This window comes from Taurulus bubalis (assembly GCF_910589615.1).
Source record: "Taurulus bubalis genome assembly, chromosome: 3".
Lineage (NCBI taxonomy): Eukaryota > Metazoa > Chordata > Actinopteri > Perciformes > Cottidae > Taurulus > Taurulus bubalis.
The window spans coordinates 26,805,152-26,833,131 of record NC_136591.1 but is presented as its reverse complement, the minus strand read 5'-3'; the positions used below and the strand labels follow the sequence as shown (position 1 = coordinate 26,833,131).

Genomic DNA, 27,980 nt, shown 5'->3' with positions numbered 1-27,980 from the left:
GTTGGGAAAATCTCAATGGCCAGCAGTCCAGCTACTACTGCACTGATCAGGTAGGTTTGAGTTAAATGCCTTGCTCAAAGGCACCTCGTGGTTGCTGATAAGAGAGGCATGAGGACTGTTGCCTGCTGTAGGAATTAAAACAGGGCGTCGATGGAAGGGAGCAATGACTGCATAGTGAACTCTTCCCACATAACACCATAGCACATCTGGCCTTGTTTCTGCCTGCCTATACATCACAGCAGTTTGTCTTATTTGTCTGCAGGTGCGCAAAAATATGCCCCGGGTGTCGTGCTCACGGATCGTGGTTGCTGGGATGAACGTGGATGTATTGACAGCAGATAGTATGCCTGCACAGTTGGAACGGCTCACACGATGTGGCACAATATGGCACGCATAAAGATGGGTCTCTTCACTCTCCTGTGTCTCCCCACGTTGTTCTTCCACGTCCTCGTGCTTTCCCACAGCAGCAGCATCTATGAGCGGTCGGTGGTCCCTCGCGCCGTGGCCCGCTCCGTGGCTCGTATGGATGGAGACGTGATCATTGGCGCGCTCTTCTCCGTCCACCACCAGCCGTCCGCGGAGAAAGTAGCTGAGCGGAAATGTGGGGACGTCCGCGAGCAGTATGGCATCCAAAGGGTTGAGGCCATGTTCCACACGTTAGACCGGATCAACGCTGACCCGGACCTGCTTCCAAATATCAGCCTGGGCTGCGAGATCCGAGACTCCTGCTGGCACTCCTCTGTGGCCCTGGAGCAGAGCATCGAGTTTATCCGGGACTCTCTCATCTCCATCCGGGATGATAAGGACGGGTCCAAATGGTGCATTGACGGCACCCCGTCCCACCAGCCTCCACCCTCCAAGAAGCCCATAGCAGGAGTCATTGGACCGGGATCCAGTTCTGTGGCCATCCAGGTGCAGAACCTCCTGCAGCTCTTCAACATCCCGCAGATCGCCTACTCTGCAACCAGTATCGACCTGAGTGACAAGACGCTGTTCAAGTACTTCCTGAGGGTCGTGCCCTCAGACACCCTGCAGGCCCGGGCCATTCTGGACATTGTCAAGCGATACAACTGGACCTATGTTTCTGCCGTGCACACTGAGGGTGAGGCCCTGTCACTCAATCACTATAGTGTATGTTCGTCTTGTCGTGGATAATAGTGAGTTTATAGGAACTTCATTAATCTTTGTGGTAATTTTTGATTACCTCGACTTCACTACAATCTGAGCACATACATGTGCTGTGACATGTAATGCTAACATTTTGAAAATAGTCACGATTACTATACAGCTCTTTAACCACAATACTGTATTGATCCTTTTCACATGTCCAGTATCTGCCTTTCAGGCTTTTAGAGTAGGTTTTTACAGCCACACATAACAGTTGGGAGTTGTGTAGACATTGCTTCAAGCATCTTCCCACAAATCCTAAACATCTTCATACAGGTTGTGTTATTATAGTCTTAGAGTTACGTTTTAAAGGTTTGTATCCAGCCAAACACTCAAGGTGCAGTTTTAGCAGTGCAAATGTAGGTGTTCATTTTGAATGTAAAACTAATTCCATGGTTAAGTCAGGAGGATCAGGCTAGGATGAAAAAGAAAAAAAATCACATTTCTCCAGATTCACATAAATTATAATACATTTCTTATCTCCATAGAAACCATTGCAATAATAGTATTCCGTGTTCTGTGCCATGATGGGTTCACTTATTTTTTTAGAACTGCTATGCTAATTTGTTCAGCCGAACAGTACAATGGCATATTATAGTGGAGACAGGATGCAAAAAGGAGAGAGGAGTTGGATAGACAGAGTACTTACTGTGAAGTGACTTATGTCCATACCTTTTTTATTATTAGAGTCTTAGTAAAACACAGTCAGTGATATGCACCAAAAATATGACTGGCAGGTTATATTACCCAGGATCCCCCTGAGAAGCTGCAGACTCATGGGGAGTGTGTGCCATCTTTGGAAAGTCCTACTTTAGTCAGGTGTTGGAGAGGGGCTTGAACACAAGTTGCTATCAGATAAATGAAGAGAAGGTGTCACGGAGCTGTAGTACCTGGAGTCATAAATAGGTGGCGTCAGCTGTCTGACCTTCAACATACCGGGGGTGCCTCTGGGACTGAAGTCATAACTTAAGACTAATGAAAAGTCAGTCAGGGGAAGGATGAATTTGATTGCAAGCAACATCATTTACTCAACAGGCTACAGTGTGAGAGATAAAAGTAGGATATGTGTATGCTTTAATTGGAATTAAATTATGTTTTTTTTACTTTTACATGCAGGTATTCTGTAAATATAAGAGACTACAGATACGTTTGGAGCCACAGTAAATGTTTCTAACTGAGACTTTATGTCATGATTTGTCTGAGGCAGACCTTACCCTGACCTTTGAGGAGTCATATACTGCATATATTCACTTGTTGGTTTTGCTCTATCTAGTTATCTCTGCAATAGTGGTCACGACTGGCTTAAGCTCATGATTTTTCTCTCTCCTCCACCTTAGACGAGTAATAGATGCAGCGTGTTCCCGTAGCAACAGCTAGGGCTGTGAATGGCATAAATTACCTGTCCTGATTTCCATCAGAGTGGTAGGAATACTCAAAGCAGGTTTTTGGTGGTCATTGTTAAATGGGCTGTCAACTAATGCACCACCACCACCCACCTGTCTCACAGTCTAGATGGAAAGAGTAGAATAATTGGATATCATTATTTCCATTTACCGGTGGGAGAGTGAAATGAGGCAACTGAAAATATCATCAAAGGACTATTGGAAAAGCAACACATGGGCACATTGTGATACCTATTTCATTCGTTGCCTTCCTTGCTCTATAAAGCCATACCACACAGACAGATAGAGTATTTGTCTTCACCACCCATATCAGGGTAGAGTGTCCTGGAGGCCCCCAGGAACCTGGCTCCTCATCAAGGCAATTGCACAACACATGTTTTTAGATTTTTATGGGTAGAAGCTCTTAATTTCCTAATAACATTTAAAAACACAGCCACATGTTTGAGCATGCACAAATGATTGGATTGTCTTTGTAGTCCAGCTCTCATGCTAAAGAGCTTTAGGTTTTACAGATCATAGGAAATAGAAGATTTAGACTACTTTGACAGGGTCTTGATTGGGATGATGTGCTGTTAAACAAGGAGAGCTATCTTCACCACTTTTGGCTTTGATTGCAATCAGTAGCCAGTACACTCTCTGACACTCATTATGACAGGATCAAAACTTCAGCTCAGCCAGAACTTGCCGCACTGAACAAATGCTATGAACAATGTCCACACGTCGAAACCGTAACCTTTAAACCATGCCTTAAACAAAGCCACCAAAAGAACAGATGCATTTTCTGCTTCACATTTTGTTTGCCATTCTGCAATAACACTTCTTGCTAAACACTACACACAGTTGATTGCATTAGCTACACATGTTTAGGAATGAAATATCTTGCAATCTTTGGGAAAACACTTCTATTTCATCATTTACTTCTAAAACATACTTGAAATTGGCAAAACACACACACACACAGACACACACACAGGAATTAATGCCATGCATTTTTTACTTTTGTGAATTTGTGAAAATGCCACAGCCAGTGTATTATCCATATCCACAAAGGCCAATTTAAAAGGTGGGATTACCAGACTGTGAAAATGCATTTCACAAGGAAAATGTTTAATTGTTTAATTCCAGTAAGGACAGAATATCTTTCGGCAGATTTATCTCTATTTAATCTATTTCTTCCTCACCTATAGGAAACTATGGGGAGAGTGGCATGGAGGCCTTCAAGGAACTGGCCTCTCTGGAAGGTTTATGCATCGCCCACTCTGACAAGATCTACAGCAACGCGGAAGAGAAGCACTTTGATCGCCTTTTGAGGAAACTACGGGAACGTCTACCCAAAGCTCGTGTCGTGGTGTGTTTCTGCGAGGGCATGACTGTCCGAGGTCTCCTGATGGCCATGAGGAGACTAGGGGTGTTTGGGGAGTTCCTCCTCATCGGCAGGTATGGATGATTCACAGTTGAGAGCATCTCTCTTGATGGCAAGAAATTGGTTAACAGGCTGGAAGGCTGCAAGATGCTGTGTTGTCCTCCTGATGTGCATGTCACCAAGGCAACAAAGAATAATTAGACCACACACCAATAGCGCTGAATGGAAATGTTCTCCAGCATTGAATAATTGGTATTTCTGTCACAGACACAAAACTAGAGAGGGACACAATGCCTCCAGTCCATTCATTCTCTTTTGACCTGTCTCTTATTTGCTTTTTCAAGGCAATGGATGTGCATCTACTCTCAGCAATCAAAGTGAGGCACACACATCTATTATAGACCATGTTGAATCCACCTGCATTGTAAAACTTTTTCCTTATTGTGGATTACGCTTTCTGATATTCACTCCATCTCTTTCGTTCCATTTTCTCCACTTCCTCTCTTTCTCTGTCTGTTCGTCAATGTTGAGTGACAGTGACTGAATGTAGCTGCAATCTTTGTCATTACAAAAGGGCAAGTAGAGTCGTCTCACACACTTATGCAGCAGCACATTGCACCATGGAATAGCCCTCAAGGAACATTCACACTTGTCAGTAAAAGCCACAGAAACCGTAATGCTACTTTTCAGTTCATTCATGCAATATCTTTCCATCATTTCAGAAGTTTTTTGGCGCTGGTCTGTTGTAGAGCAGTTGTCAGCTGTATGTTATAATAGGAGGGCATAAATAAGAATGCTAAGGATGACTGAAACTTGTAGCCGAGCAGTATCCATTGGAGAACACTGCATGAGTGTAGCACAGTGTCCGTTTTGGTCTTTGCATGGGATCTGTTGACAGTAAGACAAAAGCAGAACAACTTTAAATTGTCTTGTTGAATAGCTCCAGTATCAAATAGTTTGAAAATCAAAAATGTAAAAGCTGGCAATGAGTTATTTTCCTTGTATGTACATACATAAGGTTATCCAGTCTATTAGGCACTTCTCTATTGGCTGGCACTGAGGGATTTGTTTTGTGTCATTGCCATTATCCTCGAGGAGGCCTTTTCCTGTAATATGTCCCAGTGGTGGAAATAAATAGAAGGCAAGTGCTTCTCTTACTTGTCTCTGTTTATGTTTTATGTGTTACATTCAATGCATACATGCATAGTTAAGTTCTTAGCAGGGGAAGGCACTCTTTCTTTTCAGAGGGAGAACATGCCTTTTAAATTATCTATTGTAATGACACTCTAGGGTTACATTCCTTCCCATATCTCTCCTTTTCTTTTTGCGTCCATAGGAGATGGGAAAGTGGGTCTTTTTTTAGCTTTTGTGGAAGTCTCCATGGGTGGAAGAAATGCTTCTGGGTCAGGGAGAGAGAGAGAGAGAGAGAGAGACAAAGAGAGAGAGAGAGAGAGAGAGAGAGAGAGAGAGAGAGAGAGAGAGAGAGAGAGAGAGAAGGATATGTATAGAGAGAGAGGAGATGGAAACACAGTGTGTGTAAATATGACAGAGGGAGTCTGGGCCAACACAGATGCCGAGCCATGTGTCTCTTTCCCAGAATGTAGTGAAAGACGAATGAAGCTGTCAGACAGGTATTATCTCATCAAAGGGGAGCTTGTTTTCTTAATTCATGCTTTACCTCTAAAGAAGCCTTTTCCACAAAGTGTGTGTGTGTGTGTGTGTGTGTGTGTGTGTGTGTGTGTGTGTGTGTGTGTGTGTGTGTGTGTGTGTGTGTGTGTGTGGAGTTAGAAGAATGTTAGATGCACAAGTACAAACAAAGAGTGACAGAGCAAAAAGAGTACACACAGGCCAATCTGTTGATGAACAGCTAATGCCCTGATCTCTCTTTTATTATAATTATCTTTTAACGGGCTCAACAAAAATCTAATTTTATTAATACTAGCAATGTAGCAAAAAACAGAAGGTAAATATATGCGCCTGAAGTCTTTGGAAGAGTTTTGACATTTAAGCTGCTACGTTCAAGAGTTTTCTATCAACAACGGACCAATGACATGTTTTTAAAAGGGTTCACTAGTGATGAACAACTCTACAGTTTCCTCTTATCTCTACAAAGTGTTTTCATATCTTTCAGCTTGCTGTTTTTAGGAGACCTCCTGCCCAGCAGACAGTTAGCGACGAGCTAGTGAACATAATGGAGCCAAATCCGGTGGCCAAAAACTTTAATCCAAATAAATGCTCATGTTACTTTGTGTCTGCTGAATGTGTTAATAAGCATCTGTTTGCTAACATGTTCACCATATCAACTTAAAAGGTTAAAATATGCCAACGGTGTGTTTACAGGTTCAAGCAATGAACGTGTGCTGCCTGCTGCTTGCAGATTTAATTGTATTGAGAAACACATACATGTGTAATAATATCATCATTTATGTTACTTTCATACAATAAAGCATCAATTATGTGCAGCACTACAATTACACACCAGTGAACTTTCTGTTGTCACAAAAGGCCATTGGGAAGCATCTTAATATAAAATAAATGTTTCATTACATTCTGTATACAACACTCGTTAAAAAAAAAATATGTTTGAATCAACATGGTAACAATCAAGCCAGAACAAGAACAAGGCAAAAGTGACAGGGACATAGGGCATTTTAACTCCAAGTTTCTTCGTAATCAGACAAGCACTGTTGCAGTCGTCACTTTCAAAGATGTCATCAAAGCATCTGCTTGTCAGGCCAATCAGCGTAACAATTTAAATGTCAAATCACCACACCATAATGCATCACCCCTCATCACAGTCTGTCAGCAGTGTTCACTATATTACATTTTAGGATACTAGTGTTTTAGTTATTGCCCTACCTTTGGTAGTCAATATAGTTTGTAAGGATAACAAGCTGTGTGGAGCAGCTTCCAGCTAAATCAGTGAGGTGGGGAGACAGTTATTGACTTATACAGCTACTTGACCTTATACATTTCTCCATTTTAGTGCACTCGGCACAAACAAACAAAACTGCATATAAGAGTTTACCCGACATCAAAAAATATCAACAGCAGTGTTGTGTTTTTTTCTACCGCATATACCTCATATGTGGAGCGGATCATAGAACACCACAGATGCAGACAAAAACACTATACGGCAGTGGCTACATAAACTTCATGCAGAGAGTTTGGAGTCTGAGAGCTTTTGTTTTAGCTGCTCAGCTAACGTGCTCTTCAGACGAGGGCCAGGTGTGGCTGCGCGCTCGACCCACTTCATCGCTGACCTGCCAGACTCTACTCTGCATCACTTCAACACTTTACATCCACTCCACTCTGTTATTGTCAGTCAACAAGGTTCTTGTCTTCCTCTCTCTGTGATGTCAATCATGATTTCACCAATCAGCTGCCATTACTCTATACAACAACCACACACACACACACACACACACACACACACACACACACACACACACACACACACACACACAATATACACAATGAAGTATTCCATGCAAACACTCAAATACACACAGATAGCTCACACACACAGACACGTCCCCGACATAGATTATCTACTTCATTCCAATCAAGAAGACATTGATGTCAGACTTATTGTTCTGCTCAAGTACATTGTGTGCAATGTGTGCATCAAGTACAAGTGATTATATTAGATAAGAAATGAAAATTGATGCAACCTCAGTTATATTGAATGGCTGAGCTGGATGGTGGTTGGTATATAAAGTATGTTAACAATGTCAACAGTTTGTTTTGTGCTGCCCTTAAGCGGAGAAAAATCAGCTCATGCAGATTTAACAAAGTAGTTGAATGTTATCTGGGGGATCACAAAAAAGGTTTTATGAATCATTTTTGTTATCATCATATGTAATTGTATTGACAAGTATTGTCACCCTGTCAATATATCAGACAGTATATATGTTGTTTTGTAAGGCAATGAAAACAATTACATATTTGGTTGGCTAGGTTGGAAGACTTGTTGCATGAAACATATTGGATAATCTAATGAAAGGATTGGCTCAAAAAAGAGATGTCATGATTTGATGTAATTTCACAGAGCAGTTTTTAAGGAAATTAACAAAGTTTTTCTTCACCTTTCAAAAATGATCACCTGATGTTTTTAATTAATGTTGGCAAGGTCTATTTGTCATGGAACTGCAAATAGACCTTGCCAACATTAATTAAAAACATCAGGCCTCAACTTTGTTCTCAAAGCCTCTTTGAAGTTGATATGGATTTTCACCCAAATAGTTTAGGATACAACTCAGAAATCGGGAAGTCATTTGTATGTCCATTGGAGAGCACGCAACAGCTACAGGTGAATGTAATACACAGTATGAGCTGAATATATGTATGAAAATAAAATCATTCCACTTCATCCACAGAACAGCCTTATTCGTCTTTATAGTGCAGCCACACGATTGGGACAGTGAAGTTATTTCCTATCAAGTTTCACGGGGAGAGAAGGAAGTTAGTGTCAGAATGTGCTTGATGGAGTAAAATAGCCACAGACTGTTATTATATATATGCCTGTTATTTGACCACAGAGAGCAATACAGACAATGAGTCCCAGGAGATTGCTGCCCATATTATTACTGATCCTCCACCATGCTGATGTTAGTCAGCTGTGCCCAGTGCTTGCAGTCAAAGTGTTTTTTTACTGAAGCATTTGTTGCCATGAAATAGGGTTTTCAACTTTGAAAGCTAGATATACATCTACTGTACAGTGTATTTTGTTATCATTCCCTCTATGCCTGTTGCCCAACACACAGCCCAGTTGCTGAGCAGCATGGAGTGAAACCTTCTACCCATTTGTCTGTTTACTCGCTCTTTTGCAATTAGCCCCATTCGTTTTCTCTCCCTCTCTCTCTAATGCTACTTGATTGCTGTTATTACTGAACATCATGTGCATAAGCTGCTTTGCTGCATGTAACGCTCATTTCTTCCCCATGTCTTACACACATAGTTTTGGTCTCGGTCCAATTTGAATGCTTGCTTCTGTTTTTTATTTTTTTATTTATTTTATTCTCGACAAAAAGGACACTGCGACAGAAATGTGGATGTTCTGCCTCTGTAATGGCTTGGCCAAGTCATTACCAGGGTATGACTAAGTCTTTTTTGAGACTGTGCTGAGGTGCTGTGATCCTATATTGTCGGTGTCACATGCATTTCCGCGTTTGGTTTTCCTATTCGATATCCTGTAACAAGGGGACTGAGCTTGAATAAATTAAACGTTTAGGGCGCCAGAGAGTGAAAGAGGGGAGTTGTGGCGTGACACATTTAGCAGCCCTTTCCCTGTCATCTCTAAGACTTTCATCTCCTTCCCATCTCAGGAAGGAGAGTGCGGAGGATGTGGAATTCTGCCTATTGCCTTGCAAGTCATTTGGCAAATAGCAGGGTATAAGCAAAAGGAGATTGTATCTCTGGCAACAGCACTGGCAACATCGGCAAAAATAATAATATCGAGAATTGTAGATGAACAAGGGGTTAAGAGACAGAAGTTTTTGTTTCTATGTTTTTGTGTTATTCATCTTTCATGAATTCTTCTCAATCAAACGTTAAAAGATAAATGAGACAGATGAATGAAAACGTGATTTAAGCTGATAAATATTTACATTTATCAGCTTAACTTGATGCTTTAAGTTAAATGAAACAGTGTGAAAAAGAAGGGGTGATAGCCTTCATGCTCTATATACTATATACTGAACTGTGTTCAGCTTAAAATCACAGGCAGGTTGTTCAGATCATCTACAATTCTCCTCTTCCCCTTATCAGGATTACTTTCACATGTGTGTGAGGCATGATCCCCATGACTGACAATATGCTGCACTCTCTTGCTCGGCTCGCTCTATAGAAACATCTTTTATTTGTGAGGCTTCCAGTGAGCGCACAATCGCGACTGATACATTAGTTATGAATGTAACTTAAGGACTCAGAGAGCGAGAGAGAAAGTGTAGCAGGCGGTAGAGGGGTGGGCTGGAACTGAGACACAAAAAAAACAGAAATGAGTGCTGAGCCTCGATCTTTACGTTATTCTCTCTGTGCGACATGATTCTGTCCTTTTGACCCTCTGCACTAAAATAATCTTCATGCATGTTTAGTGAGAGTTTACTAGGGCACATCATGCAGGAAATCAAGCTCCAGATAATAGTGATAATAAAGCTCCAGTACTACTGGAATTAACGGCGTGTGTGTTGCTTGTGCTACAGTCGGCATGATTTAGTTTGGGCTCATGATGGAGTTGGTGTGATCGTCTCACTGCAGATCAGTCATTCAGTCTGCCAGCAGTGCTCCAAACACAATAGTCCCTATTTGGGAAATTGGCTGACATTTGAAAAAATCCACCCTGCAACAAACAGCAACAAAGATTGTAATTATAAGATAAGGACACACTATCTGCATTCATTCAGTAATGGAGCCGTGCTTGCGTTACTCGTACACACGTAGCTCTGGGAACTGCTATGTTCAAGTTGAGTCAGGATTTGTGATTGCATCTGTTTGTGTTCTACTGAGCAAGGGAGCACAATGAGCTGCATCTGAATATGTATAACAGGCCTCTGATGTTAATTGAAAGCAGCCACACATTGTCAAGGACATCTCTCTCTTTCCAATTGATGCCTTGTGTTCCCTTGTGTGAGGGGATGGGTGAATGACATTGGAGGAATCAGAAATAGCACACTGGCTTTGCATCTGGACATGGTTGTCACATCCTGATTTGCAGAAGCTGAAATACTTTCTTGCACAGACAGCTAATATTGGAGGCAAAAATGCAATTACAGATGGCCTTCAATCCTTTATACAGTCTTGTTTAGGTTACAGTGTTTCCATATATGCATTGTAAATACTTTTTGTTACATCCTTTACAACATATAACTTCTCAGTGACACAAAAAAATGGACTTCAAGTAGTTTAATTATTACCAAAAAAAGCAACCAAAATGCCAAAAAGGATCATGGAAGCATTTAATAAAGCAGCAGCATTCTAATCAACATCAAATTGACCAACTAATAATACGATCTTGTCATCCATCAGTCACTGCTACTGCTGTAATTGGATGTAGAGGCTTTTGTCAGGGTTTTAGTAGTGAATTGACATCCCTTGGTAATAAAAAGCAAAAAGGATTTTCTCCCAGCAGTGTTCCCTGTCAATGTAGAGGAGACTGATCTCCCAACTCAAACTGGGGCATGATGAATTAGTAAAATCAGCTTGGATGGGCTTTTAAAGGCTCCCCGGCTAGCTCGGGGTCCTCTGTGTCACCCCAAGCCAGTCATGCTGCTGCCGCCATCTAGCAAAGAAGCCACCACCACTCCTGTTTAAACTGCACGGAGTTGCAGAAATAAGAGGAATTCAGGAGAATGGCAAAAGAGGGAGGGAGGGATAAAGGCAGATAGAGTTTTGGAGATGGGGCATTAGTGTTCAGCTGAGGAGAGAAACCCCTGTTTGAATATTTGTTCTGCTGCCAGAGCAGTTTCAAATTAATTAAGAATGTTGTGGGATTATCTTAGAGATAAATGGAGAACAGAAAACTAAAATTATCCCTAAGAGCTGCGGTTGTATGAAATTAAAGCGAGCGGTGGTGGGTAATTAGCCAAATACATTTACATAAAGGTGCACCATAGAGGAAATTTTGTTTGAACAGTCATGAACTAATTAACAATCAGTCAATAATACATTCATGGTTCATGTGCGTTTTGATAGTTTGTTTAGCAGATAAAATCCAAATATGGCAGAAACAAGAAAACAACTTGCACTAATATGCCCAGTTAGCAGGTGCTCAAATTCAGCCAGTGCAAACACCAGCACCAGTGGCCTCCTGGCGCTGGAGTCTGCGCTGGCTGGATTCAACCTTTAACTCCAATGAAGTCTGAAGTATATTTCATTTACCTGATTTTAAGGCTGAAGTACTGTAACCCCATTCTCTTATACACTTACACCACAGTCCTCACAGATTTCTCCGGTCAGTTGGATTACTGTTTTGTAATTAGCTGTTGTATTTGACACCTTCAGAATTTTCTCAAATCCATTTTGTAACAAATACTTTCAAGGGAACCATCAAGTCTACAAATAGTAGTTATTAAAAAAATATTCACATCAAATATTTATTCACTTTCAAACAGCCCATGTTGTCTCGAAAAATAAATAAATACTTTGAATTATAGTCGAAGGTTATCCAAACAGTCAAATACATGTAAGTAGACCCTGGAACTGTAAGGGTTAACATGCTGCTTGCTCTGTATACACATGATACTAAAGCACATATTCCTGCTAACAAGTATGTACCCTGAGATCTAATAGCTCCTCCCACTACTGAAAATCAGATAGAAGGACAATGATTAAAAGGACAAAGAGAGACAAGAAGTAATGATGGAAGTAAATTGTATGTGTGTGTGTGTGTGTGTGTGTGTGTGTGTGTGTGTGTGTGTGTGTGTGTGTGTGTGTGTGTGTGTGTGCGTGCGTGCATGCATGTGTGTGTGTGTGTGTTAAAGAGTTAAAGCTTTACTTTACTTGAATAGAATAATGTAATTCTTGTAATTTGGCCTGTTGATATTCTAGTGGACTGTGAATAACAGGCAGTTTTAAAAGATTTCAAGTTTTTCCATTAACTACCTGAGCTTCTATTCTGCAATTAGGAAACTCTTGATTCCACTCTCCTCCCGTTCCTCTTTTTAAAGTAACTCTTCCTCTTCATCCTCCAGGGGAAACAGCGCATGTGATTAAATCTCTGCCCTGCCAATTAATTCATGGCTTCATAAATTTACAAATGTGCTATCAAACTGGAACTAGATCATCTGGGAGAGTCGGGAGAGATCGCAGTCTACTCGCTCTACTATACGACTCTATAAATTATCCAGCTGTTCTCCCGTTGTCCTGCTGTGCTGCTGTGCTCGTCTAAACAATGCAACACATCATCAAGTCTCAGTAAATCATCAAAATATGCAAGTCCCATTATTAAGCATGTGGCATCAAAAGAATTGCGTCCTGCTGACTTGACTTGCAGAGATAAGTACCGACATAAATGATTCATTAAATGTGTTTGAAAAATTAAAGGGTCAAAAAAAGAAATGAGTTTCTTCTAGAAGTCTATACTGTCACAATTAGCCTCAGTCTTGTGCGTTTTACTTGCTTCATTCCACTGTGCACTGAATACACATGTACTGTACTTACTGAATTTACTTAAGTTTCTAAAGTAACATGGACATGAACCTATTGGTTAAATTTCTACCAACAGACAAAATTGGTCTTTCTTGTTTTTTTATAGATCAGTAAAAGCGCATGTGAATAGCTTCTGTTATGGTCAAATGGGTCCTTTTGGAAGGCATTGGCAAATGAAAACATTCACATGTTTGAGGGAAATGACAAATGACTTGTTTTGTGTTTTAGATTTGAGGATTGTTGGATTACCCATATCAGCCTTCTTAACCTAAAAGTTAAAAGTAATTTTAAGAGGTATTTAAAAAAAAACGTATCAGAGCTATGCTGTTTTATGTCTTAGACCTACTTCTTTCTGCAGTCCTCAGTACAATAACTGTAATACTAATTACAAACTTGAACTGCGTTGACTCCTTAATCTGTTTAAACAGGTGTTCCTCGAGTAAATCAGACTCAGGTTATGTAATAACGGTGTTCCAGTGTGAAGCTGCGCAACATTGAGGTGACATTAAATCAGATTTTGTCCCATTAGGCGTCACTCAAATGGCCCGAGAGTTTTGATGAGCTGTTTGGAGTTCTGCCAGATCCTGAGAGAGGAGAGTGAGAAGAGAGCATATAATTTTACTTCATCACAAACTCCACTGTGAGAAACAGTCAAGCATGCCTTCAATGCCTCATGCCTTATTCATGTCGAGTGTTGAACCTCTCTCTTTATCTAAAAACCAATCTGTTCTCCACTGTTCCGTTAGAGCAAAGATGTAAAACAATGAATTACATTGAATAGAGCGCAATAAATGCAGTTTAGTTTACCCTGTCGGGGAAGGTACGTTTATGATAAACACACATTTTAACAGTGTGTGTCTTTGTGTTTTTATCTGCACTACATGTATGGAAAAACAGAGGGAGGGACAGAGACAGTATTCACCTGGAGCGAATTAATGAAACGAAACGCGACCAGGACCGATGAAATTCATGTGTTTCTGACTCTTGTGTTCTGATTTAGCAGAGTGAAAAGACTTTAGGAGACACAATGGGCAGATATCCTTAGACATATGATATGTTGTTATCTAGACCATATTGCTGTCCTCACACTACTTACTCAACACTGCTCTTCTCTTACAGAACACGTCCCTTTGTCTTGTCCAACAGTAATTGTTTCAGACAGTAAAAGCCCAGATGTATAATTTAATAGATCCTACCTTGCTGAACACCATTCTTTTTTTCTTAAAGCATCACATTTTAATAACTTAGACCAGGCATGCCTTTGTCAACTTTTCAATCACAAATCTTCCAAAAAAGTCCTACAAATCTGAACATCGATACCAACATCTATTATGTTTCCAATACATTTGTGCAAAGATGCAATGATATATCTTCTCAGCTGTATCCCACATGCAACAACATATCCAGCTGGCTCTGTTTTCAGCTCCATTGTTGTCCAGAACGTATGCGCCGGTTGACGTGTCTTTCATTAACATGGGCACTGTTTATTATGAGTAAATCCCTCATACATCATTTAATGTTGATACTTATTGGTGCACTGAATGTGCAACTAAGCAAGCACCAGCTGTTTTAGAATTGCAAGCCTTTTTATAGGTTAAAGAAAAGATTATGAAGAAAAATATATCCACTAAATTCCAACCTCAGAGATCAGAGATACATGTCACAAATTTGGTTGAATGTCTCCTTTTTCATGATTGGCGGTATTTGTGGCTGTAAAGGTCTTGACCTGCACACACAGAGACACACATGCACAGATCCTTATCCATCACCCAGAACATCTCATGTGTGCGAGGTAATTGGTTCCATGGAGAGTCCTATCTAATTGGTGTGTAGCTGTCAAAAGCACAGGTATTTCAAGGAAGAAGCCCAGAACCCACGTTAAAGCAAGAGAGACGACGTATAGAGCTGGAGACTTCACTCCAGCTTAGATTTAGAGAAAGAGCAGAGCTCAAAGTGGTGCTGTTTATCTGTTCATTTGTTTTTCAGTGGTGTTTTCCATTTCTCTTAGAGTCCACTGGCCAGCTGTGTGTCTAAATTGGCTTGGTAGGGAATACATTCTCACACAGAGGGTTAAACAAGGAAACAAACAAGCAAGCTGAAAGGATTGTGTAAAGCATACAATTACGGTTGAGGCACTGATGGTGAGATTTCCATCCTCTTAAATTGATTGCAGCAGTGGACTTGAGATAAGCCTCCAACTAGTTCTGCCACACTGATTTAAAACAACATTGTTCAAGTGTAGTCTACCTACTTGTAGTGGAACCACATTATTTAAATGAACGTAAAACCTGACCAGACTTTGGGTTTTTGCACTGATGTTGTTTCAAAAAACAATCCAAACAAAGCATTCACATGCAGAATCATTACATTGATCAGTGAATGCAATACCGTTCATACAGCAGCAATGTTCTACCAATTCTGTCCTCATTTGTGAGTCTCTATGCAAGCACTTTACATCAGGTTGATAACACAACAGGTGACTATTTGCTATGGAGAAGTCACATCATAATCGTTTCTGTGGCTTTTGTAGTTTATTTTATTAAACTTCTCACAAAGATGCTTTTGGTCACCAGTGAGGGGAGCTTGACTGCTTAAAGCTACACATTTGTCCAGTAGCAGTTGTGGTTCAGTAATATCTTTTCAGTTTGAAATGTGTTTGTCCGTGTATTGAACAGCTCTACAGCGTTGTCCCTCTAAGAAAAGACAAAAAATCATGAATGGAAAACAGAATCTATCCTTCAAAGTAAAGCTGCATTTATGGAAGCTCCTTTGTTTTCATTCTATGAAATTGAATTACTGTCGCGTCAATGAGGCAACAATCCAATGGAAAAGACACATGACAGTAACAAGGGAAGACTATCATCACTGTCAATGAGAGTCCCTCTCACTTTGAATTATGACATTGCTTTATTCTTCTTTGTTTTATTGGTCCCCCTGTCATCGATACGTTATAGGCTCTTCTTCTTTCTCTACTGCAGTGATGGATGGGCAGACCGTTACGAGGTTGTGGAGGGTTATGAGCAGGAAGCAGAGGGAGGAATCACCATGAAGCTGCAATCAGAGTTGGTCAGGACCTTTGATGATTACTATTTGAAGCTGCGTCTGGACGCCAACACCAGGAACCCCTGGTTCTCTGAGTTTTGGCAGTACCGTTTCCAGTGCCGCCTCGCAGGCCACCCTCAAGAGAACAAGAACTTCAAGAAAGTCTGCTCCGGTGGGTGACAACAGAACAATGTATATCTTTGTAGTTTAGAAATAGGAGCAGTGTTCATCTTGTTGTCAGTGAGAGTAGATGGTTAAATTTGACCAGAGTGTAAAACTCATGAATAATAACAAAAACTGTGTATTTTTCTCTCTGTTTTCCTCCCTGAATATTCTCTCCTGTTGCTCCCAAAAGGTGATCATGGTAAATTGTGTTCTCGACATTTAAATCACAACTTAAAATTCTCACCAAACAAATTCTAATCAAAAATATAAAGTAATCAAATGAACAATACAATAATTGATCAGCATGCTTTTAATCAACTGATAAATACAATCAATTAGTGGTTTGTGATGGTTACCATCTCAGAGCAGTACAGGTGTTTTTCTACTTTCTCTCTATCACACTTTATACACCTCTTTTACTCCAAAGACCTTCAAGGTGGTAAGTGCATTTTTCTTGTCACTACTTTGGTGATGATTTAATCCGAATTGCACCTGCACTATGTGAGCATTTGACTCCTCCAAGACAGGAAGACTTTGACTGATGCTCTCTTTAACACAAGTCCATCTGTGGTATTTTAAAACAGCAATTTTGTGAAATGTGAAAAGTCTCGAACCTGGCAGTCTCAGGCTCTTGGCCAGAACGAGGATTGCATTAGTCAAACTCTGATGTGGCGCACTGGGCTTGTTTATTAGGAATAACAAGGAAATGGCATTACACTTTGTAAAGCTGCACAAAGGAATGGCTCACCAAGCACACACTGTTCACCATAAAGGCTGAAAAAGATCTCGCTGGATTAAAAATGATCACACACTCTTCTGTTTGTGCATGTTGATGTATATGATGGACAATACATATCAATATCTTAAATGCACTGGCTAAGGGGGCAAATACAATGTTTACACATATTGGAAATTTTGGAAATAACATCTTCATACAAGGATGCAAAATATTTCACATCTTGTACTTTTAATTACCATTCATACAAAACATTGAGGTTGGATTGTGGGAAAGTGCCTCTAAAGCAGCGATTCCCAAACTTTTTAGGCCACGCACCCCCTTCTATATCCCGACCGGGTTCACGCTTTAGCTTCTTTCTCTCCAATCATACATTCCACCATCTCTTTAGGAGCTGGCAAGCACACGTCTTCGCCGATTGTGTGAGGTAGACCCTTCCTTGCTATTCGGTGACTGAGCAGATGAGAAGCCCGTAGTGCGTTTTGTGTAGCGCCAACACGTGAATGAGACTGCAATTGTTTTTGGCTGTTTTGTGACTCTTCCAATTTTGATCTAAAAAATGTAAGGGGCTTCTGACTTGCACTGGCATGCTTGGTGTTCAGGTGGCGGCGCAAATAAGAGGCTTCAGACAGCTGTTAGCCAGAACCTCACTGCACAACACGCACTGTGGCTTCGGGCAATCTGCATTGCCAATCCAAGTGAAGCCCAGACCCAGATAATTGTCATCATATTTCCTCTTTTTTTCCCAGTCTGATGCTCACTCTCGTTTCCTCTTTTTTCACCTTGACTCCGCGATGGGTGTCTGTGCTCCCGCTCCGTCTCCTCTTTCTCCGACTCCCGGTCGATTTCTTCTCCCGGTCTCTCCCCAACGCAGCTCTCCGTTTCTCTCGCCTCCGGTTGCTCCCTCTCTCTCTCTCTCTCTCTCTCTCTGTCCCTCTCCTCTTTTATTACTGATAGCTTCAGATGTCCCACCTGACAGCTTCCCCGATTTCAGCCAGTTTAACATATTTTCATGGATGTTGCTGAATGAATGAAATGACGATAGGTGCACAAGCTAAGCTAGCTAGTGTGTACGTAAAAGACAGTCTGGCGGCCGGACCGGAAGTGCATCTATTTATTAAATTGTACGTTTTTAATTTAAATCTTACAAAGGGAATTTTTATAATTAAAAAATCCTACTTAATTTTTTTAAATGATGTTTAATATTAAGTATTACACCATTAGACCACCATTACATTTTTCCTCTCGCGCACCCCCTAGAGGCAGCTCGCGCACCCCCAGCGGTGCGCGCACCACACTTTGGGAATCCCTGCTCTAGGGGTTCAGTCTTTGGGTTTTTCCCAGACAATGGTGGTTCTCCACCTCTGTTTCCTATTAAGCTTTTGGATATCATGTTGGGATTTCCTTGTATGCTGGTATATTTTGCTGCAAACGAAGGTTCTGCTTTACAATAGATTCTCCAGGTCAGGTTCTAATTTAATCATGCATTATTCTGTATGTTCCTACAGTGTTACTGCAGTTTGAATACAATACAAAACAGCAGACACACAAGACATTTTCTTAAATTATAAAAAATGCAAAAACTTCCCTTTACTCCCCTCTTCTTTCCCCCTCTAACAGGCAATGAGAGTCTGCATGAAAACTATGTTCAGGATAGTAAAATGGGATTTGTCATCAATGCCATCTATGCCATGGCTCATGGCCTCCATGATATGCACAGCGAGTTGTGCCCAGGGCAGCCGGGGCTCTGTGAGGCCATGGACCCCATCGATGGCAGCAAGCTGCTGGACTACCTGCTGAAGACATCCTTCAGAGGAGTCTCAGGAGAGGAGATTTATTTTGATCAAAATGGAGACACCCCAGGAAGGTAAGAGGATGATTAAACGGTAAGAATATAAAAAAGGCAGGACAATGGAAATAGAGATTTCATATCATCAACGTGGTTGTAATCTGTGAATTTCTCCCGTCTAGCACTCTCCTGGTCATTAGCACGTGTGTACATGCACACAAGTGCGCAGCAATCTTGAGCACAGAAGAATGTAATTAGTTTGGACTGGAACAGATGCAGTGGATTGTCCACTGTGGCAGCCACTTTCCTCTCTCTTCAGTCCAACAGACAGTGTTTGACAGTCAGAAGACACAACCGTGTCATTACTCCGTCAACTGACGGTCAGCTGGAGCACATCCTGGTCCAATAGAAAGATGAGGCCACAGTGTGCACTGGCACAAGCTATTGATGTTACACTAACAGGGCTGTACACTGTTTAATTGACTTTGGATAAAATGTTTATTACCAAGCAGCCGAATCCTTATCATTAAATTACCTGTCACTCTCTGCTTCTCCACTCCCTCTAGATCTCCCGCTTCTTCACTCTTTCTCTGTAGTCTTTAACTCTAGCCTCTTCTAGTCTTTTTTTTCTCTTTGTCACTCAATAAACTTGTCCTTGCTCATTGTGGTTCTCCTTTCCTCCCTTCCTCTGTTCAACCAGATATGACATCATGAATCTACAGGGTGTGGGTGAGGATCGCTATGACTACCTAAACGTGGGCCACTGGCATGAGGGCATCTTAAGCATCGATGACTACAAGCTGTGGATGAACAGCAGTGAGATGGTCCGCTCAGTCTGCAGTGAGCCCTGCTCCAAAGGACAGATCAAAGTAGGGATTCAAATCCTCCAACGTTCAATGATCTCCACCAGAGTTAATTTAGTTTGAAAGACCTGAAGTCTGAAAAACCAAAGGTCATTAACATTAACATCGGAGTGTGACTATGAAGGTCCAAAGCTATCAAGAAGCGTTAATTCAACACTGTGCCAGATACGTGATTAAATACCAGCAGAGCTAATTTAACATTGATTCTGCTCTAACTAGCTCATTTTCTGTGCCTGTGTGCCAGGCAGTTTCACAAAGTAAATGGTATTCATCAACTCCAGGAATGCCAACACAAAAAGGATACTTGAGGAATGCTCTTACCAAATACATGCAATACATCTAAGAGTTGTATGTGTTCAGATATTTCTGTTTGGATCATGATGGATCCTTCTATTATTCCTGTGGTTCTTTGGTGACTATTTAGAAGGTTATGTACTTTCCTTGATGTCTTGTCTCGCATGTTCCTGATTGTAATAATGTGTTATCCATCAATTTGTCCGGGTGTTGATTCCATTCTTTCTTTTTCAAACCGTTTGCGATCTTCCACGTTTGACAGTTCTCATTTATTACAGCGTGTGCATAGTCCAGTTGGGTGCTTGCCTATTTAGTGGAGTGTTGTTTAATCCTGTTTGTCCAATTCTGAGACGGGTAATGACCATGTCTTCTTTTGGGCTCCTGCTCCGTGTTTCACCGACGCCTACATGTTTTTGAATACTGTAAAGATGTCTCCCTGTGACACTTAAGTCCCAGTATTCTTGCCAGGTTTGCGCATATAGTTATTTGTGATAGTTTTAAGCTCTGCCTTACTTAAGTGAACCTGTATGTCAATTAACTGTCATTTAAAACTTATTTAGCCAATATGTCTGCCTTCTCATTACCCTCCACCCAGACGTGAGCAATATCAAATCCTACAATGTAGTTTTTGTAGCACAGGGAAAATGTCATAAAAATTATACTGCATGCGTGACGACTGAAAGTGCTGCCAAGCTATCAGAAGTGATTACGACACTGGGTTGGTTATTTTATTTCACCCATTGTAATGCTAACATTATTCCATTTAATTCAGCTGTTAAGGTTGAAAGGTGGTCTTATATTATCTGTTTTACTGCGACCTCACAATGAGGACTGAGGAATGCAGCATCTGTATGCCCATTCTCCGGTTATTTTGAAGCATCTGTCAGTGGCGGGCCGTCAAGGCCTTCTAAGCCTTGTCTGGTGGCCTAAACAGAATCACAAAGTCATAGCTATTTTATAATTTAATAGTTTTTCACAAATACACTACTTGTATTATAATTATTTTTCCCTATTAGCTTATTTTCTCATTGCACAGCTGCTGTCTTCATCTGTTCCTCTGCGTCAAGCCTCTGGTATGCCTCTGTTTGGGAGCTGCTTAACAGCATCTTATCCAATCACCTCTCTTTCTCTGTGGAAGAGGAGCCTGATTAAAAATACATAAAAAATCTTCTAGAAGGTCTGGACGTCTGATTCGTCACAGGGCCCGCGTGACCATTAACATGCGCTGTGATTGGTCAGTGAAGCTAGAGTCTCGAACCTAGAGACCTAGAATGTGCGTCTGGTGAGTGAAATGCTGGTTGTGTTACTGTTTTTTTTACATTTGCAGTCATATTTAATCATAAACAAGAAGCCACAGCGCTGTTGCTGCTGCTGGACTGGGGCTGCTGGTCCCGCGCCTCTCCCCGCAGCTCCACCTGCACTGTGTGTGTGCACTGTGCAAGGTTTCAGTGCCGCTTCAGTGGTTTTGTTGGATTGTTTTATAACTAAATGTGATTTGGACAACATGCATTGTTGTTGACCCGACGGGGTTGGGCTGGTCAAGTCGGTCCGCCAGGATGCACAACATAGTGAGGCACATTTACAAAACCCACGGGCATCTGTAAATATAACAATATACACATATACAAAACCCACTGGCATCTGTAAATATAAAAATCTGGTGTTGGTCAATTTTGTACTATTGTCCCTTTTGGTACCAGTATAAGTTTCTCTTTCTATTTTAGCTTTTTAGCTTCTATTTTATCTTGAGCCGATTGTTTTCAGTCTATACTCCATGCCCTGAGGGAGGGTGCATCCTCTCTCCTGGCTGCTCACGCATCCCCCTCTATCTACTTTGTTATCTGCCCCACTTATCACCCTGCTTTACATATCACAGTGCTGGGAACAGTTTCCCTGGGAGCAGAATGTAAAATCAGCCGGCCTTGTTTTATAAACAGTATGTCTGGGGCTCAAGAAGATAAGACAGATATATCCTCGACATATCCCCTTGGTGTTGTCTACCTGTGTAGGTTGCCTTGGGTGTGATGTGCTTCTTGTCACAGTTTGATGAGTGTTGAGACTGGTTACTAAGATGTCTGATGTCTGGCCTCTCTGCGTGCAGGTTATTAGGAAGGGCGAGGTGAGCTGCTGCTGGATCTGCACCACATGCAAGGACAATGAGTACGTCCAGGATGAGTTCACCTGCAAGGCATGTGACTTGGGATGGTGGCCCGATGATAACCTGGAAGGTAAGAAAGACCGAACCAGATGCTCTAAGCCAATCCATTTATGATTTTATGAACAATATCCCTTGATACTCCTTATTTCCTTTCCCTTTACCAACCCTCACTCATTATATCACCCATGTCATATATTTGCTCCTATAGCTAACCTACCTTTTGCCTGCTGTTTGTCAAGTCATTTACATCATAGAACACCAATCTCACTGACCCAGCACAAACACTTTCTCTCAAACTATTTTGTGCTCTCAAAAACCCTCCTCCCCCCATAAGCTCTTTCACACCCTGACACCTCCTTTCACTGATGCTTTTCATCATCCAGGCCCAATGACCCTGCTCTCTTAGCTCTCTCAACCTCCACACTGCTCTTCCCTCCTCCCTGCTTCCCTCTTTCCTGGTCCCATGCCTTGTTGTGACCCAGTGGTTGTTTTGACAGCGATTTATAGAGTTGAGAGGAGCTCTCAGTTCCCAGGTGTAAAATCCTATTACTGCCATGAGAGGCTTGGGGATACATTTCAGCAGTCTGTCGAGGAAAAAGTTCTCCCTTCACTTTCATTAAATGTCCCTATCTAGAGTATACTAATAGAGAGAGTTGGTATCCTATTCACAGAGTGAGGTTGTACTGTCCATATGTTCACTTATTCACTCTTTTAGGGCAAATACCAACACACAAAAACATTGTTTTGAAACATAATTTCCTTGTGGTGCTGGCTTCTCTTGGAAGTCAATGTGGACTGAGCTTTGTTAAAAAAAAAAAAATGTTAAAGGTCTTGCCAGCTTAGATATGACAGCATAGCATTGTGTAAGAACAGATATAGATGACAGCATTTCATCTTTGCCACCCTTGTCCGTTTGCACGCAGTGTGGCTGATGCCTTTGTAAACTAAGCCGGGTGGGCGGTCATTAAAAAAACAGCAACAGTTCACTTCGCTTCAGACACTTTCCCCTCAAGTATGCCTCAGTGTGCTTTTGCTGAAGTGCCTTTAAATAATATCACAGTGTAACAACTGATTGACGCCTTCATATTTGCATTAGTACCTCTGCTTCTTGTGTTGACAATATCCAAGCTTCTTGAGGCAACAAGAAGCTTGGATAGGTTTTTAAAAAAAAATTACATATTGGGAGTTAGCCATGCAGACCAGAAGTGGGTTATTCTGTGCATATCCTTGCTCGTGATGGCAGTGACTGTAATGCTATTAGCAGCAGCATGTAATTTATGGAGCGTTAAGCTTGGGAAGTCTAGGGATGTCAGTTTTCTCCCATTAAGCTCTGTAAACTTCCTATGGGTGTTGGAAGGCAACCAGGGCATCATGACAGAGGCGACGCACATACCTGCGTGTCTTTACACACACATTTGGCATACAATGATAATGATAGAGAAATCTGACAGAACTGGAGCTTTGACACGTGCAAATTAGTTCCTTAGCAATTTAAGGGCCTCATGTGTCTCCAAATATGTGTCACTCTCCTCTCTGCCATCTCTCTACTGTCTGCTCAATGGTTCTTTTAAACTGTTTTGCTGTACCTTTCATTCACAAAAACATACAGTCCCAACACAAGATTAACCCAACATCTCCTTTTCCCTGTCCAGGCTGCGAGCCCCTGCCTCTGAAGTACCTTGACTGGGCAGATGTGGAATCCATAGTGGCAGTGGCTTTCTCCTGCTTGGGCATCCTCATCACTTCCTTTGTCACCTTTGTGTTCATCCAGTACCGTGATACACCTGTGGTAAAGTCCTCGAGCAGAGAACTCTGTTATATCATCTTGGCAGGAATCTTCATGGGCTACATATGTCCATTCACTTTAATCGCCCATCCTACAGTGGCCTCCTGCTACTTGCAGAGGCTCCTAGTGGGCCTTTCATCTTCCATGTGCTACTCTGCCCTGGTGACCAAAACTAACCGCATCGCCCGCATCCTGGCAGGCAGCAAGAAGAAGATCTGCACCAAGAAGCCCCGTTTCATGAGCGCTTGGGCCCAGGTGGTCATCGCCTTTATGCTGATCAGTATGCAGCTAACTCTGGAGATCACACTCATCATTCTGGAGCCTCCTGAACCCATCAAGTCCTACCCAAGCATACGTGAGGTCTACATCATCTGTAATACTAGCACCGTAGGCATGGTGGCGCCACTGGGCTACAACGGCCTGCTAATCATGAGCTGCACCTACTATGCCTTCAAGACTCGGAACGTCCCGGCCAACTTTAATGAGGCTAAATATATTGCCTTTACAATGTACACTACCTGCATTATCTGGTTGGCCTTTGTGCCAATCTATTTTGGCTCAAACTACAAGATCATAACCACATCCTTCTCCGTCAGCCTGAGTGTAACAGTAGCACTAGGGTGCATGTTCACGCCTAAGATGTACATTATCATTGCCAAACCAGAGAGGAATGTCCGAAGCGCCTTCACCACATCTGATGTGGTGCGAATGCACGTTGGGGATGGAAAGTCGGCTCAATGCGGGACCAACAGCTTCCTAAATATCTTCCGCCGGAAGAAACCTGTGTCTGGCAAAGCCAAGTGAGTAACCTTTTACGTTGTTCATCTTGCTAAATTGTATTTGTTTTGAGACAAATTTATAACATGCCTAAACACTCAAATGGTACAGTGAGTTGTCCAAAGACGATCTTTTGGCATTTCACTGAATATGTCATCGAAGGTAACATGCAGCTGCCTATTTCTTTGCAAGGATATTTGAGTGTTAATGTTTGATGTTAAAGGTCAAACTTTTACTTTCCAGTACCCTGTGTAAAACCATACTGATACATTATTTATAAACAAAGTGAACACAGGTTTATGTGGAACACCCCCCTCTCCCTGAGGGGCATGACATTATTAATGAAATAAAGCTAAATTTAACCGAAAACTCAAAACAGGACATTTTGATGTCGTTGATTTAACACTAACAAGCCATAATTATGTATCAGTGATTATTAGAGTATAGATAGATGCGTCTAAACTAGATATAAGACTTGCATATAACTTTTTTGAGATCCACAGCAATGACACATGGACAGGTATCTAAAGTAAGGACTGGGGCAGAGTATAAGAGTGATCCCATCGTGTATGTGTTGTCTCTCACCCTTGCTATGCAGCCTTTCTAATCTCTTAACCTTTTAACCTTCCAAACTGAGCAGCAAAATGTCTGAAAAGTGTCGAGGCTGGCAAATGTTTTGGCATGGTGGTAATTTACTTCCTTTCCTGGAGAGCTGCACTGTCAAATGAGACATATTTTATTATTGTATACAACCATTGGAGACGTGTAGACACAGAAAATTAGCATTTTCGGAGTTTGCCCAAAAATTGAAAAGTCCATAATTTTCTTCACAGTTTTGCACAACATATATGTAGTGTTGTTGTGGGACCTTGTGTGGAAACATTTTGTTTATTCTATTTTAGCGATTGCATTGTATTATGCTTAATTGTAATAATTACCATAAAGCCATGAAGTAAAAGAAGGGGCAAATAACCATTCACAACTTTAACCAGCCTATATAGCTGAATAAGAAAGAATCACTTGCCTCTGTGATCCTGTCACTTGATGAGTTGGCCATGGCAAACATGTTTTTGACACTGCAGCCCTCCAAAGAAGAGATCTGCCACCCTGCTGCTTTGGGTTTATCCTGAATTAACCTCACATTTAACTTTTCTCAGCATGAATGCCCCTCTCCTCCCCACCTCTCCTCTCCAACTAATCACATTAGAGCCGGTCCTAGTTCATTCTGCGCTAAACTCTGTGTCGTCTCCAGCCTAACTCAGCCACCTTACTGAAATGCTGATTCAGATTGCATGCGTCTCATTTGAACTATATAAGAGCATAGTTAAGACAGGAGGAATTAGCTGGTTGGCTCCTAATTCTGTAAGCTTTATGTTTGAAGCAGTTTCAAGATCATAATGCTTTGTGCAGCACATTATGACTGACTCACTATGTTTGTGAAGTGCCACAGTTGATAAATGTAATGCTCCTTAAAGCTCATGAGTGGACCCCTTATCAAAGCTGTTAATGTCAAGTCATGTGGTTACAAAGTATTTTAACATGCGTCAGAAATGTTGAAATGCTGCTGCTCAGTTCTGTTGCATTGCTGCTATGTTGATGTTGTTTTTCTGCAATCTCTTGGTTTCCTGTGTTAGTAACTTGAGTCTTTATTTTGTTCATAGTTCTAATGGCAAGTCTGTGTCATGGTCTGAATCAGGTGCAAGACACCCTCCGAGGGGGGGGAATGTGTGGCACAGACTGTCTGTGCATGTGAGGAAACAGGAAGCCGGCTTGAATCAGACGGCGGTCATCAGGCCCCTAACTAACACCCCCGACCCCCACAGTTGTGCGCCCTCCGCCTGCAACCTTGGCACAGGACCTCATCCCCCCCAAGAACCGCGTGGCGCTAAGCCTCTGTACAACCTGGTGGAGGAGGACGACGAGGGAGATTCACAGCGTCCCCTCTGGACCCCAACTTGCTCTGGACAGACGCAAGAGCTTGAGTCTAATTTAGATAAGGCTGCTTCTTATTTGCCCCTTCACTTGAAGGGCTGCACCACAGAGCGCTTGCAGGGGGCTGTGGTGGACACACACAGCTCCTATGTCCCTGCACTTAATGAGTACACGATCCCTGCCAATGAGCCTTTGAACTTGAACCCCTCTCAGCTTCCTTTGGTCCTCCGAGTGGGGGTGTTTGAAGAAGAGGGGTCCGAGGACGAGGAACTGGACCTCTTACACAGCTACATTTATGATGCCAAGGAGGGGGGCGAGGGGGAGGACGGGGAAGGCCAGGATTTAACTCAGAACAAGTCAACTCTGGAGGATTCCCTAGCTCTGTCACCCCCCTCCCCCTTCAGAGACTCTGTGTGTTCGGAGGAGTCTGTCAGCGACTCCCTCATCATGGAGTTGATGCTCGGAAGCCCTCCGAGCTCAGTCTACACCTCAAACACCCTCCAAGACTTCGCACACAGCTCCTCAACACTGTGAGAGCATAACAGGCACTGGCACAGTTGCTGTTCACAGACATATTCCACTTACAGGTTCATGCACACACACATATATATTCAGACACCTATTGTACACCATTATTTTATTTTCATCTCAAGTTTTTAGCGTTCATATTTTGCTCCGTCATTTGGCTTGTTTGTATGTATTACTCTGCTTTTACAAGTAAGGGGTTAATCAATATTATAAGTAGAAAAACAGCAGGAATCATCCATGTGTGCTCACATTACTGAAGGGCTGTCAGTGATCAAAGCGTTTCTGTAAAATGTAAACTGGGAAGAGTGCCAAAACTAGTCAGCTCTCATGCCAAATTGTGAACACTGAGAATCATAATGAAGGATGTAGCTGTGGTTATCATAATGGCAGTGCAATTAAATGGTCTAGGAGAGACACATGGAAAAACAAACACATGTCAATGTGTATATACTCTATGAGCACTGTAAAATACAACCAGAGTCCAAACTGGCTCTTAAGACCGCAATAGCTGAAGTGCATTTCATGCCAGTTTTGATTAGCTTTGCTCCTCTCTGCTGCACACGTACAGGTTTTTTCATGTGTGTAGCAATCGCAGTTGCATCAAAAATGATTTGCTTATCACCTTCTTTAATTAATCAATTTCACTTCCCGCTTTCCCTCATCTGACCTCATGGCAATTAAAGTATACAAAGATATTAACATAAAAAAAACGTGCAGTAAGTTGGTTGATTATTACTTTTATGTGTTGCGAGATGTGCAACAAAATATTATCACTGAACTGAGATTCTGTATGATATATGACATGGATATAATGTGCCAATCAAAATTGT

At 41.7% G+C, this 27,980-nt stretch overlaps 1 protein-coding gene across 1 annotated transcript; it reads left to right on the top strand.

Moving 5' to 3' along the window:
• Positions 1-372: 372 nt before the first annotated feature.
• grm1a (glutamate receptor, metabotropic 1a) lies at positions 373-27,156 on the top strand (the record flags this gene model as incomplete). The annotated part of the gene is made up of 8 exons (XM_079215534.1): positions 373-1,102; positions 3,758-4,007; positions 16,059-16,294; positions 18,644-18,890; positions 19,513-19,681; positions 22,071-22,197; positions 23,780-24,713; positions 26,352-27,156. The coding sequence occupies 8 exons, from the start codon at positions 373-375 to the stop codon at positions 27,154-27,156; spliced, it is 3,498 nt and encodes a 1,165-aa protein (XP_079071660.1).
• Between the last annotated feature and the right edge of the window lie 824 nt (positions 27,157-27,980).